The sequence below is a fragment of the Carettochelys insculpta genome, chromosome 20 (genome assembly GCF_033958435.1).
Source record: "Carettochelys insculpta isolate YL-2023 chromosome 20, ASM3395843v1, whole genome shotgun sequence".
Lineage (NCBI taxonomy): Eukaryota > Metazoa > Chordata > Testudines > Carettochelyidae > Carettochelys > Carettochelys insculpta.
This window is the reverse complement of record NC_134156.1, coordinates 24863912-24877817: the sequence shown is the minus strand read 5'-3', so window position 1 is coordinate 24877817 and position 13906 is coordinate 24863912. Positions and strand designations below refer to the sequence as shown.

Below are 13906 nucleotides of genomic sequence, written 5' to 3'. Positions count from 1 at the left end.
TCCTTCTGCTTCTCCTAGTCTCTCTGGATCAGAATGTGTAAGACCCCCAAAAATCATATGAATCAAAAGACCCTTCTTGTTATAACAGGAGATGTTGTGGTCAAAGGCAGTTTTACTTATCTCTGTACTGATAGGGCTTTTTGAGCTCCACATCCTTCCCCTGGGGAGCGCAAGCACAACAAGTGTGCAATCTGATTATGGGCAGGCTTATTATTTTGTTGTTGAAGGGTGCACTTGGCATCTCCAGGATTTGCTGCTGCAGTAGGGGCTACATCACTTTCTTATAATCTAGTTAGTTGTTTTTGCTGTTAGAAGCCATGTGCCAAAAGAATCTGTTGGTCTGGTAAGAAAATCTCAGTGACCATAAAAGTTTAAAAAAACCAAAACCATATCTTCTCCCATACTTCATAAAGCGATCGTATGAACTTCTTGTGCGGGAGGTGTGCAATGAAGTATTTACGATAAAGGAAACATTTTAAAAGAAATTAGACTTAATCAATTTTATAAGCCTTGCTTTTTTAATCAATAAGATTCTACATGTAAACTGGCTAGCAGTAGCTTCTAGGTTCTTGATACTCATTCTGGCCATGGGCTTTGAATGGAGCAGATTAACATTCCCCACCAAGGGATATGTGTTGGAAGTTACTTAGAGTGGTGTATATTTTTTGATGTTGGATCTTACTGAATAATAAAAAGTTAATATTTTAAAAAACTTTATTCTCTCTCACAAAGATTGTAGAACTTTGAGATCATACTTAAACACAAATAGTAACTACTCAGGCCACTAATTTGGTCCTCTCACTTAAGCTGTAACTTGACAGAAACTTAGCCTGAAGTAACGGAAGTGGGATTATGGAGTCAAATACACATGCCGTGTGCAAAAGTGGGCAAATTAATAGTGATAAAAATATTCACTTCTGTTCTGTGTTTCTAGATCCTCTGTCAATGGGTCCTCAAAAAGCTCTGGAAACCATTGGTGCAAATTTACAAAAGCAGTATGAAAACTGGCAGCCCAGGGTAAGTGTGTGTATTTCTTCTTGACTTCCCCCACTGTACCTGTATATATAGATGCAGTACTATTATGGGATAAACTGGCTTACGTGAAAAGAAAGTTATGCACCTATTCATGGCCTCCATGGCAGGCCTGTCTATTCATGTGCACATTTATTCAGACTCATTTAGCTTTATGTTTCATGTCTCTCTTGGGTAATGCTTTGTTTAACTATGGCAGGGGAAATTGTTCAAACTTCTAGAGGCTGCATTGATATATTTATTAAACTTTTCTCCCATTAGTGGACTTTTTGGAGCATGTTAGGTCCTCTATTTTTGCAGATCATGGTGTCTCTGTAGTGAAAATGTATGAATATGTTTCTATAACATCAGCTAGTTGGAATGTGTATTGGCTCTCACTTTGTGGTGCATTTCTTAACACTTCGGATGAAACAAACACAAGTGTGAGGCCATTTGCTAATAGATATTCCTGGTTTTGTTCAGAGATGTACTTCTAGGGTTCAGTCACTGACTGTAAATTCTGCCTAATGCAGTGGTTCTCAGCTGATTTATCATTGTGAATTACATATGCAGCTCTCTGTGTTTTTTGTGGAATACATGCATGCTACCTCTCTCTCTCTAGAGCCTTGAGAATATCATATGGGCTGCAACTGTGTACTGATTAGCCTGCAAGTGGGCTGCTGGTTGAGAACCACTGGCTTAAATATATGGCAGGCATCTATTTTTAAAATTAAATGAAAATTTGATCATAATGGCAGTAAGCAACTGTTAAATAATTAGCAGCTTTTATGTCTGTCTCTATAATTCTTACTTTAAAATCACTTCTGAAACTTTGGTAAATTTCTTCACTTCCTGGTATTTCAGGGCTCAACATTTGAGGAGCCTCTTTAATGCTCATAAGGGATAGATGTTTTATAATTGTTTTTAAATTAAAAATTTAAAACCTATTAAGTCATCCATAACAACATTAATTTCCTAGTTTGTCCTGTCCATATTCTTTTCTACATGTCTTAACTTAGACTCTGAGCTATTTGGGAGAAACCTGTTCCCCCTTACATGCGGTAAAACATTGCGCACATTATTACTATTGCACAGTAACTTCTTGATATAAAGTGCATTTATGAGACGAGGTTTGATCAGAGGAGAAGCAGCTTTATCACTTGGGTTTGACTAAAATTTATGTTGCACTTCTGTATCTTGAAACTAATTTTTTTTCCCCTTAAGATTGTGAACTTAGTCCTTCATAGAAATTGAAGATATCTTGGAAGGGACATTGTTTCATCTTTTCCTTTTAGCTCATATTTTCTCATTGATCAGCATCTTTGGGTTTCATGTACCCTGTATATCAGCAAGAGGACTGCTGTGCTTCCTGCTTGTTACGCTGGCAATCTTATTGTTTCATGTACAAAATCAATCTAATATTTTTTTCTGTTTGAAATCTTCATCAGTGGATGTTTTAGGAGCATTTTTCCTAAAATTTGGAAAAAATTCTTTTTGTTCCACTCAAAAGAGAGACTCATGCTGAGAAGGACTTGGCTTTCGTTTTAGAAATGCCCTCAGGTAGTTTTATACAGAAATTCGAATTAAAATCTAATTGGTTGTGAATTGTCATGATGATGTTTCATAACAACTTGTTTCTATATTATCAGTATAGAGGATAAATTATCACTTTGTTATTTTATTTGGTCCTTGAGCCAGCAGGCACCCAGTCTTGCTGTTTTCACAGTAGAGGCATCCCTTCCTTAAACGATCCTGTTTTTTTGCAAGCTGATTCGTATCCATTAAGGATTACTGCCTTTATTTAGTGTGGCTTTGGAGATGGGAGTATTCTTCTACTGGAGCAGAAATGGTTCCCTTAAGCTATGTCTGCATAATAGCCTAAGCTCAGAATAAGTTATGCAATTTGCAGTATGCAAATTGCTTAGCTTATTCCGAGTAGGTTTCAAAATAGGTTATTTCGGCATGTGGTATAGCCTAAACGGCACCACATGCTGAAATAAAACACAATATTTAGAGGCACCTGTGTACTCCTCCTGCGATGGAGTGCAGGGATGCTGGAATAATGCACCCATTATCTCAAAACCTGTGTCACGACAACGGGCGCATTTCTTAGATGCGGGCAGCTATTTCAGGATATTGTCATATTCCAAGATAGCACCCGCCATATAGACATAGTCTTTGAGTACACTTTGCTCTTGGAGTCCTGTTTCTTCCTGTCCTCTGTAGGTTCTCATACCACACTCATCACTGTAGTATCGGAATGCCTTTTAGTAGTGCATTAAGTAATCCAACTAAATGTCTGCTGTGGGTCCTCTTACTGGGTTTGTCTGTGCTGCAATTAAAAACTTGTGGCTGGCTTGAGCGCCTGACTTGAGCTTAAGTTGTGGGTCTGTTCTGTTCCCATTGAGACTTCTAGTCTGGAGCTGCAACCTGAACTCTGGGACTGACCTACCTTTCTGGGTCCTAGAGCCTGGTCTTCAACTCAGGCCCAGAAGTCTACATGGCAGTTAATCAGCTTTGGGTGTGTCATTGCAATGTAGACATACCTGTTGTCTTCACAGGTGAAGACGTGTATGCAGTCTTATTTTGGTAGTGTTTTCTTTAGGATTTTTTTTGTTTTGTTTTAAATATAGTTGCTATTTGTGTGTTATAGGTGACAAAGTCAAAGAAATGTACCTTGCACCTGCAGTAGGGGATGGTGACGTTTGTGATGGTCATTATTTCTGAGATGATTCATTCCACACTTTTAGAGCAGCCACCACAGACGTTGTCTCTAGCACAGAAGATGTTTACCATTATTGTTAGAGAATTCCATTGAGTCAGAAAAGCGAAAATATGGGCCACAGTTTATTTTTTCTGATACGCAAAAGAAAAGTTGCAGGTTTTAGTAGATGATGTAGAAGATGTAGTGAAGTGAGGCAACCTTTCAATCCATTGTCATCATTGTATATTTGCTGTCTCAAAACCAGAGAATGGTAACTTTTGGGCAGAGATGATTCCTCTATTCAGAGCAGTCTCTACCTGTTTGCAGCAGTTGATTTTCCTCTAATTTCATGGTGACAAGCAGGGAGAGAACAGCCATATCTACAGATCATTTTACCTATACATGTGCTTTTAGTTAAGTATTCAATGGATGTGGGGGTTTTTTTTGTTTTTTGTTCTCGTTTTGCGTCATCGTTTCATTCCGTAATAAGTATTTGTTTGAAGGCCTAGTCCTAAGTGTAAGTCAAAATGTATTAAAGGCAAGTTAATATTCTTTTTGTGTTTTCACTTTGAGTATGCTGGAAACTTTCTCTTTGATTTCCGTTTATCAGGTAAAGGTTCTCATAATTTTTGTATTGCATAAAACTCCAATTTCATAGACCTTTTCTTTTAACTGTTTGTTTGGGCTCTTATGTAACTTTTAGCAGTATAAGGTTACTTAAAAGGGATGTGCTATCTGGAGTGAGAGAGAGTCTTGAGTACAAAGGTCTTTCTGAGCACAGTACGGGCAAAAGCATGCAGTGTGTGTGTGTGTGTGTGTGTGTAAGATCAAAATAGTTCCGAGTGACAATGATTATTACATATAATTTAAATTATTAAATTTTCTCGTTCACCAAAAGTTGGTCCAATGAAAGGTATTCTCTCTCCCACCTAATCTCTGCATGTATTAAGTAATGCAATTTTAAATTTTCTAGTATAGGCCACCCTGCACGTCTTCCAGTTCAAGAGTAATTGCGGTAATGAATGCTCTGGAATACATCTGAGGTAGAACTCATAATATACTGTGTGGAATCTAACATTACAACAGTAGAACACCTTGGTGCAGAGTAGAAGCAAGTACGTCTCTATGCTGTTTTAATAACTGAGCCCATGGTACAGGAGAATGGTGAATGGGCTTTGGGTACCAGCAGGTTCTCTGTGTGTGGGCAGACGTCATGCTGTCTTGTAGAGTTTGCACAAAACATGAGGCAATTACTGAGCTCAGATGTTTGTGTGCAAGGTGACTGGTTCTTAACAGTAAATCACAGCCTCTTGAAACATTGCAAAGCTAAACACGTACCACTTTATTGCACTCTACAGGGCTCTTGAGTTTTCTGCAGTAATAAAGAGAAGTTGATGTAACGTCTGCAATAAAACAATAGGAACACTATTGAATTTCCTAGATCTTTGATGTGAATATTAATAGATCTAGTTTTATCTCTTTTGGTGTTTTTTGACATGGTTGGAGTTTTGGAGGAGGGAGCCTGGGAAAGGGAAAAAATTGGCAATCTTAAGTAAGGGTAGGTCATTAAAACCTTTTGAGAGAGTTTGCTTGTAGAGCTGCCTCTGTGAACTAGGAAATACTGGTCATTAATGTCTTTTGTATGGGACAGACAGGAATAGTATTAATTAAGTGTAACCTGACCACTGAACACCTAGGATGATCCTTGCAGTAGAGTCCTTCAGAATGATCACAAAACATCATTGCCAATGCAGTCTTGTTTGCATGGTGTTCTTCGTAGCATGTTGTATGAATGAATGTGTAGGAAATGATTGGTTTAAAAAATACAAATCTTCAGGACTTCTGCCTAGGGTAAGGGCAAACTTGAAAATTCTATTTATTTCTGAAAGCTCCCATGTTGTATCTGGTACATATTTCCTTTCCAGGTCTTACTGAGCACCTTTCTAAATAATTTATCAGTTTGTCATTGCTTGAAGTATTTCTTCTGATTAAGTTTAAGACTTTGCTTTATTGCCGTGTAGCTACATAAATTGATGTGCTGCAGGAGGGGGAAAACACTTCAGCTGTTGTTTCATCTGCAAAATACTGCGGTTAAATAGCATTTCAGTCATTTCATTGCATGTCTCAAATGAAAGTTTTATTGGGAAAAGGGAGTAAGATTACAAAGCTGCAGGCATCCAGTGAGGAACTTCTCTCTGTGAAGAATTTTCCCTAACAAATTAGAACTTTGGCAGTTCAGCATGGAGACAATTCAGGTGCTGGTAAAGAAATGAATGGAGGTAGTGGTGGCTTGTAGGGAGGGAAAGCAGCCTCCACTATACGCTGCCACCTTCCTCTCCTGGAGCAAAATGCTTGATAGGGTTACTTTAGAACTTTTTTACTGTACCTAGTAAAAATATTCAGACGAGAGAAACTGATCATACTTAAATGGTATTTATCAATATGTTCTTTCCTTTCTTCCCCTCACAGAATACTTCCATGTTTAATGTTATGGCACAGGGAACCATCAGTTATACTCAGCATCTTGTCTTATGTTTGTTGGCAGCGCATGGTGAATGTTTAGATTTTGCAGAATGAGATTATGACTGGGGTTTCTGCTGGCAACAGATATACGCCAGGAAATTCCATCATTCAGGGCAAAAGGAATTAACTTCCCTTAGCTTTGAAAAAAACTAGCCATTTGGGTGTGTGGTAAAGTGGGAAAACTAGACTTCTGATGGTTGACAGCGCTACTGTAGTGAGTGTTTCACTAATAGGCAGAAATTACTGTCACCCCCTTGTATACACAGCCTACTGCTATGTGACTCAAAAACTGGAAGTCCATCTCAGTACAGCCTGAGGCTTGAATTCTTGTTTAAATGTTCTGGGAGAATTTTTGTGACAGAGATAGATGATTGTGGAACAGAGGGGTCGTGTGGGAGGGTGAGAAAGAAGGGCAGCTTGCTTACAGTCATGCTTTGCAATTCAGTATTCCTTTTCTGATGCCCTTGCTTGAGAGAACACAAATGTTTTTCTGCATCCTTTTGACTGGAGACCTCTGAATCTGGCTAGAACTGCCTGGGTATATAAAGCACTAATTATCCATTGTGGTTTGATTGTTAAGCATGGCGCATTATCCAGGACCAGCATTTTAAAATCTCCCCGTGGTCATTCACAGGTTCTCATAAGGGTACCAAATATCACCCCTTGCTGTGGTTTCAGTGGACAGGTTTTCAGTCTGTGGCTTCTACCTTTCACAGGACCCTGCGGTTTGCTTATTTCACATTAAAACAAAACAAAACAAAAGACAATCAGTCATATAGTACCTTAAAGACTAACAGATCTGAAGTGGGTCTGCCCCACGAAAGCTCATCACCTAATAAATTATTTTGTTAGTCTTTAAAGTGCTACATGACTGCTTGTTTGTTTTGTTAGAATGCAAACTAACACAGCTACTTCTGTTACTTCATGTTGTGTATGTATTTGTGACAAACTGCAAGTGAGGATGTCTAGCCAAAGGCAAAATTATAGGCTGGTGGCACACACTTGACATAATTCAGGATCTGGTGTGGAATAATATGCAGCATGTGCTCGTTAAATTTGCATGAATTTGGATTTTTTTCTTTTTGATTGTGGTTTTTGATCTCTTTCTTCCTTTTAATGCACACAATACTGAAGAGTAATGTTTGCTCTAGTATGTTTTTGTTTCAATTCACCTGCTTTAACAATGCTTCTTTGCTCTCTTCCCATCCTGCACCTCTGCAAAGTAGACTCTGAACTGTCTGAGACTCCAAACAGTGCTCCTGAATTGGAGGTTTCTGCAATACCATACTTTATTCCCATACAGTAACACTATCAACTTCCTGCAGTCCAAAAAGTGATGTTTAATAAAGAGTTCCTCAGTAAAGGTCAGGTTAAGAAATCTAGTTTAAAATAATTCTCCACATTACTGTACTGCCACTGTCACATTACTGACACGCAGAAAAGGAAATCTCATCTCTGTGTGGTACCTTACCATAACTAGGCTGAGCAATTTGACCTTTTAAGAACTTTTTCTGAGTGTGTGTGCAGTGTGGCACTCATTACTGCTGTGCTGAATACACTAAAATGGTACAGCTATGTACCAATAGGACTCTGCACAGCTGCCTGGAAGACAAATTCAGGGATATGTGTAATTCCCTTATGTACTCCCCGGCAATGGTGAGCATATAGCCAAGGCAGTAAGCTTAATCGAGCAGGGAAGTGTGTTCTCATACATTACAAGGCTCGAAGGGACTACTGTGCTGATCTAGTGTATGTCCAGTGCTTCGTAAGACATCAGAATTTCCCCCAAAGTAATTCCTAGAGGACGTGCTTTGAGAGGAAACAAGATGGAGACTTCACCATAATGCTTGGTCATTGTCCCAATGGTTAGTTATTCTGTCAATGATTTATACTTTATTTCCCATTTGAATTTTTTGAGGTTCAATTTTCAGCTATTTTATGCCCTTTTCTGGTAGACTGAACAGTCCTTTGTTAACATCTACTTCTGAGATATGCCAGTTCTCCGGGGAGCCAGCTGAGGTCTTGCAAGTAGTGGGCACTGAAAGAAAGGAGATGGCAAATCCTGAAAGCTGGTTGTTATTCCAGATATTTATATTTACCAAGCAAAAGCATAAAACAGCTTCTGTATTACCTTACTAGAAGATGTACCTGGCATTGCTTGGTTTCTTAACTCAATTTTTATTTTTTTGGAAAATGAAGATGTGCATGCTTCATTTAAATCATTGCTCTGGGGTGGGGCTGGGAATGAGGGGTGCAGTATGCAGGCTGCCCTGGGGAGAGAGGACCACAAGAGCCTTCTCTTGTTGCAGCAGCTTGGGGCCATGTGAAAAGCACCTTTCTGTGGCTGCTGTGGCTCCAGGTGGCACAGCTGGGGGAGGGGTGCATGTCCCTTAGCTGAAGCAGGTCCAGTTCTTTTGCCCTCTGCATTCCTCAGCCAGAATGAAGAATGCAGCAAACTGTGCACTTTCCCCTCATTCCCTGACAAAGTGCAATGGCCAACAATGTTCCTGTACAAATTCGGGGTGGGAGGGAGAGCTTCAGACCCAATCCACTTTTCCCTTCCTGTAAAAGTTGCTTGGGGGGTGTGAGGCTCAGGGATGGGGAGAAAGCATTGAACAGGGCTGAGAAACTGGCAGCAACATGAGGAGGAGCCATAGGTGGGGTTGGTAAACTGGTGGCAGGTTGAGGGCCAAACAGGGGGCGAGATTGGTGGTGGGGAATGGGCCAACAGCCCAGAGGGCAGTGTTGTAGTGGGGGCTGGCTGCCAACAGGAGAGTATGGACCTCTTGTTTCCTGTTAAATCTCTGGCTTGTGGCCCCTGTGGTCCCGAGGATGCTAGGCTAGTGAGGTCCGACCTGTGGTATGCTCCTTCCTTGATAGACTCTGAAACAAAGGCTCAAGGATTGAAACCGAGCAATTTTTTTTCTCCATGGTTGGACCAACTGGAACCGGGTTGGATCATTGTGGGCAGGGCTAGAAGCATTTGAGTGTGTGGGTGCAAGAAAACGGAAGGCTTGCATTGCCTCTGTATCTGTTCTGTGGATTGAGGACTTTAGTCTTCCATTTTTCACTATCATTAACTTAGTGCATGGATTTTAGGGAAAAAAAATAAACCTAGTGTGCGTTGAATCTGAGTGTTTCCTTTACATTGAAGCTAACTGCAGTGGCACAAAAGTTCAGTGAATGTTCTACAATCATTGCTAGAGAGCAGAGCCGGAATGTGTGCACAGTTTTCTTAATGAGTATTCTTATCTCTGTGAGGTGATTAGACATTGGTCAACACAGCTTGGGCTTTGGAAGCCAGCCAGTGAAAGGTGTAATGGTGCGAAGCACTCAGCAAATGCACTGTTTCAAGTGAGTGCACTGAAAAGTGTACAGATGAGCTGCAATCATCATGCTGTCCAGCCTCATGCTTCCTTACTCTTACTTGGCTGGGAGAGTGCCAGAGCTCCCCAGTCAACTCTGGTCTCACACAATGGCCGTGTTTGTGAGCAGCAGCCTCGCGTGGTACTCCAGCTGTAGCAGACTTTGCTTCAGAAAGAAGCAGCTGAGCAGTAGGTTTAGTGTGTATCATAAACAAGCAGTCTCCGCATTGGAGAAAGGAGTTTTGTATAAATGTGGTAAAGGAATTGGCCTGGCAAAAGAAAAGTTCCAGGGAGTAAAAGTGATATGCAATAGGAGGGTGACCTCTCTGCATATTGGTGCGTCACATTCACTTTTTGTCAATCCCACATGTTTAATAAAACTAGTTGTGGAATGAGTAACAGAAGCCAGTTGTAAAAAAAGTGCTATTATTCCTTCACTGAAGTGTAACAGAGAGAAAGCTGTGCTAGTCTATATACTATCAAAACAAAAAAGCAGTCCAGTAGCACTTCAAAGACTAACAAAATAATTTATTAGGTGATGAGCTCTCGTGGGACAGACCCACTTCTTCAGATCATAGCCGTACCAGAACAGACTCAATATTTAGGGCACAGAGAACCAAAAATAGCAATCAAGTAATCTTGACTCCCACCCCCCGCCTTCTGCCCCTCTTCTCTCTGATTTGCTCACCTTGATAATATTTTTCTGATTTGTCAACCCTGATTACTATTTTTGGTTCTCTGTGCCTTAAATATTGAGTCTGTTCTGGTCTGGCTCTGGCCTGAAGAAGTGGGTCTGTCCCATGAAAGCTCATCACCTAATAAATTATTTTGTTAGTCTTTAAAGTGCTACTGGACTGCTTATTTGTTTTCGTTGAAGTGTGTTCGTATATAGGAGGAGGAGGAGGAATAGTAGTAGGTAGTCCGTCATGTCCAACGATGACGTCTTGAGCTTACACAGGCTTGTCGGTTGTGGACTCGCATGTGGCTGAGGAGTCCAAGCTATGAATGGCATGGGCGTTCGCAGTGGGGGCGAGGGAATTGTCCTGACTGTTGGTGCATTTGCTGCTGTTGCTTTCTTCCTCTCACGAGCATCAATGAGGTGTATGCATCACTGCTCTTCAAAGTTGTCATATGTGTGTCGTACGAGAGCAGGGGTTCTTAAAATGTGGTCCATGACCCACGAGCTGTCTGCAACCACCTTGCAGACAGCATGAAGGCTCAGCGCTGCAGCGGGGAGTCCGTGCTGATGCTCCAGCCCTGTGGGCCTCTCCTCCTTCCACTGTGAGGCTGGAGTACCTGTGCTGGCTTCTGGATGTGGTGGGGAGGGAAACGCTGAGCCTCGTGGGTTAGATCCAGTTGACAGGCAGACAAAGTGGCTCTGCATCTTATCACCCCCTCTCCCTGTTGCTTGTGGAGTGGCAGCATAGGAAACTGCTCACTTGGTGCAGCATGGGATACAGGCCCCAGCCCCCTCATGCCCCGACCATGAAACCCTCATAACCCTCATGTACCAATTTTCCCCCAAGACTCTGGACCCCCCGCCTCTGTTCCTGACCCCCCCCCCGACCCTGCATCCCCTTCCTGCTCTTGCACCCTCCCTCCCACCTGGATCCCCTACCCTCACCCTCCTCCTGCAACCTCCCTCTCTCCCAGATATCCACACTCCCACCCAGCTCCAGCACTCAGTCTCTCCCTGAACCCCCACTTCCATCCTGCTCCTGCACCATCCTTCTCTCCCATACCCTCCACACCCGCTCTGCTCCTGCACTCCCCCTCCGTCCAGACCTTGTACCCTCATCCTGTACACTAAATCTCTCATTTTGACTCTACCCCAGAGCCTAGGATGGCCCACAGAATCTATCTACTAGGCCCAGGCCCTCAGAAGAATTAACATGTCCTGTGGGAAGCCCTGAACTTCAGTCCTCCTTCTCTCACCCTGTGGGGCTGGAGTGCAAGAGGAGTGAGTTGCCTCAGTTGGGGGCCACATCAGTGAGGGTAGGTATGTTTTGTTTTTGTTTGTTTGCTTGTTTCTCACTTTTGTGTGGCCCCTGACTGGTTCTTTTGTTACTCAGTGGCCCCCAACACAAAATAGGTCCCCTCCACCATAAGTAAAGACAATGTTGAAATATATTTTTAGACATAAATGAATATTTTACTTTATTTAAAATATACACCCCCTTGTGTTATATCTGCACATTTACATTTTTATGATCCAGTAGCCTAATATGAATAATTTAGTATTTAAGAGATTTGGAGACAATCAAATACATTTTGTCATCATGGGTGGTTGGTTGGTGGTCTGCAGAAAGGCTTTTGTTGAACAGAGTGGCCCTTAGACCAAAAAGTTTGAGAACCACTGGCATAAAGGATTATACAAGTGATAGCTAAAATTTTTTTTCTCATAATTTGCATTCGTTTGGAAGAGGGAGCAAGCTGGGGTCTTGTTATGTTTTCAGGTGGGATCTCTACTTTTGAATAGCCACCAGTAATGCTGCAGCCAATAGACAAAATTTAGATATTTCCATTGAAAAGCCCCTCTTGTATTGAGTTCAGCTTTGTTTTTATATCATGTAATAAACTGCCTGAATGACCGTAGGAAATGGGAGATGTTAATCTGAATCTAGGATTCAATCTCACTAAAACCTGTGGCTTGTCATCTGTATAATGTGTCCTCTCTCTTTCTCCCTTACGAATTCAAGACCTGTGCGGGTTTTCATACTCAATAATGTATAGTCTCAAAAGCCAGTCAGCTTAAATACTGCATGCAAAAAAATTGATTTCCCCCTAAATCAGACATGTGGAAATCACTGAGCCACAGTATTGATTTTACTGTTTCAGGTGCTACAATGTAATCACCTTCCTTCCTAGTTCTCCCTTTCTCCTCCCTCATTTTTTGAGATATTTATCTTCAGTAATGACATAGAGATATTTTGATGCTAGGTACCTGTATTGAATGTTTATTAGAACCACACCTAATTGATATTAGCGTATGAGGAACTGCCTGTGGGGGCCTAGAGTGTTAGTTAGGGCAGAAGGTTTCGGTGGACCTGGAGGGCAGAACATGCAACTAGTTCTTACTAGTGACTTTGGGAAGGGTTGCTGAAGGGCAAATTTGACATTTGGCACAACTCTGTGTCTTTCTTTTCCTTTTAATAATTATTAAGGACTGTCCATGGTTCAGTGTTACTGAAGACGCAACGTTGTGGCCCATTGTCTTCCATTCCATTGCTGTTCCCATACAGATTGTCCATTACTCTTGTAACTGTGGTTAATTAAAGGGTGGACAATGGGCTCTGTGAACTTAGTTGTCTGAGAGATCTAGAAATGTGTTAACCCTTTACATTCCATTTGGCTTACTAATTATATAAATATATATTTAGTGGCTGGTGTCCTCTTATCACTGGGTGAAAGAAGGTGGCAGGGCTGAGGGAATGGAAAGATGGGTAAGGAAGGGAAATCAAGATCTAAGGGGTAGACTCCAGCACTCACTATAGAATGTACAGTAGAACAGTAGTGTAATGGAATTGGGGAATCCAGTGCTAACCCCAGGTGTGCCTCGCCTGTTCCTGTTATAGTTAACATAGAATGTAAGTGGCAAGGTGGGGGTGAGGTAGTATCTTTTATTGGATCAATTTCTGCTGGTGAGAGAGACAAACTTTCGAGCCCTTTGAGCTCTTTCTCTGATCTGTGTGGTTCAAAAGGTTGTATCCCTCACTAACACAATTTGGCTCAAGAAAAGCTTCTACCTAACCTCCTTTGTCTTTCTAATATTCTGGGATCTTGAATCACCACAGTTACAAATACACAGCGTAAATAAAATGGTAGTGTCGATTACAGTAATTTAAAATAGTTGACATTTAATTTTTTCTAAGTGACCTGTGCCCAGGAGAGGGATTCTTGAAGATTATCTGTCTGTCACTGCACTTAACTGTACAATTTTTCAGGGAAGGTTTTTGTAGCCAGTGTCATATGATGTGCTTTGTGTCTTGGAACTGACATCTACCAATGAATCAAGGTCTGTGGGAAGATGGGGTGAGGGCATGGTGGGGAGAAGTTGCTCATGTAAAAAAATGCCTTTTTTTTGAGTCCCATGCCTCAACAGAAACAGTTATGCTTTTCTAGATATGCCGGCAGGTGGAGGTGGGGTCTGTTTTCCAGCTCACGTAGACTAACTTATGTTGAGGCTAAAAGTAGCAGTGTGGCCATGACACTGTGGGCATTGGCAAATGGCTACACAAGCTAGTTGCTCCAGGTGCGTACTCCCAGGGACCAGACAGATTGTAAATAGCATGGCTAGCCGGTG

At 41.5% G+C, this 13906-nt stretch overlaps 1 protein-coding gene across 5 annotated transcripts in view; it reads left to right on the top strand.

Annotated features, from left to right (window-relative positions):
- RPTOR (regulatory associated protein of MTOR complex 1) overlaps positions 1-13906 on the top strand; it is a 256227-nt gene that overhangs the window by 28967 nt on the left and 213354 nt on the right. For all 5 annotated transcript variants that reach the window (XR_012648254.1, XM_075014603.1, XM_075014602.1 and 2 more), the window contains exon 3: positions 935-1017. Coding sequence is in view for 4 of the 5 variants with exons in the window: in XM_075014603.1 (XP_074870704.1) it covers positions 935-1017 (83 nt within the window). In the remaining variant the exon portion in view is untranslated. The remainder of the gene's footprint in view (positions 1-934; positions 1018-13906) is intronic.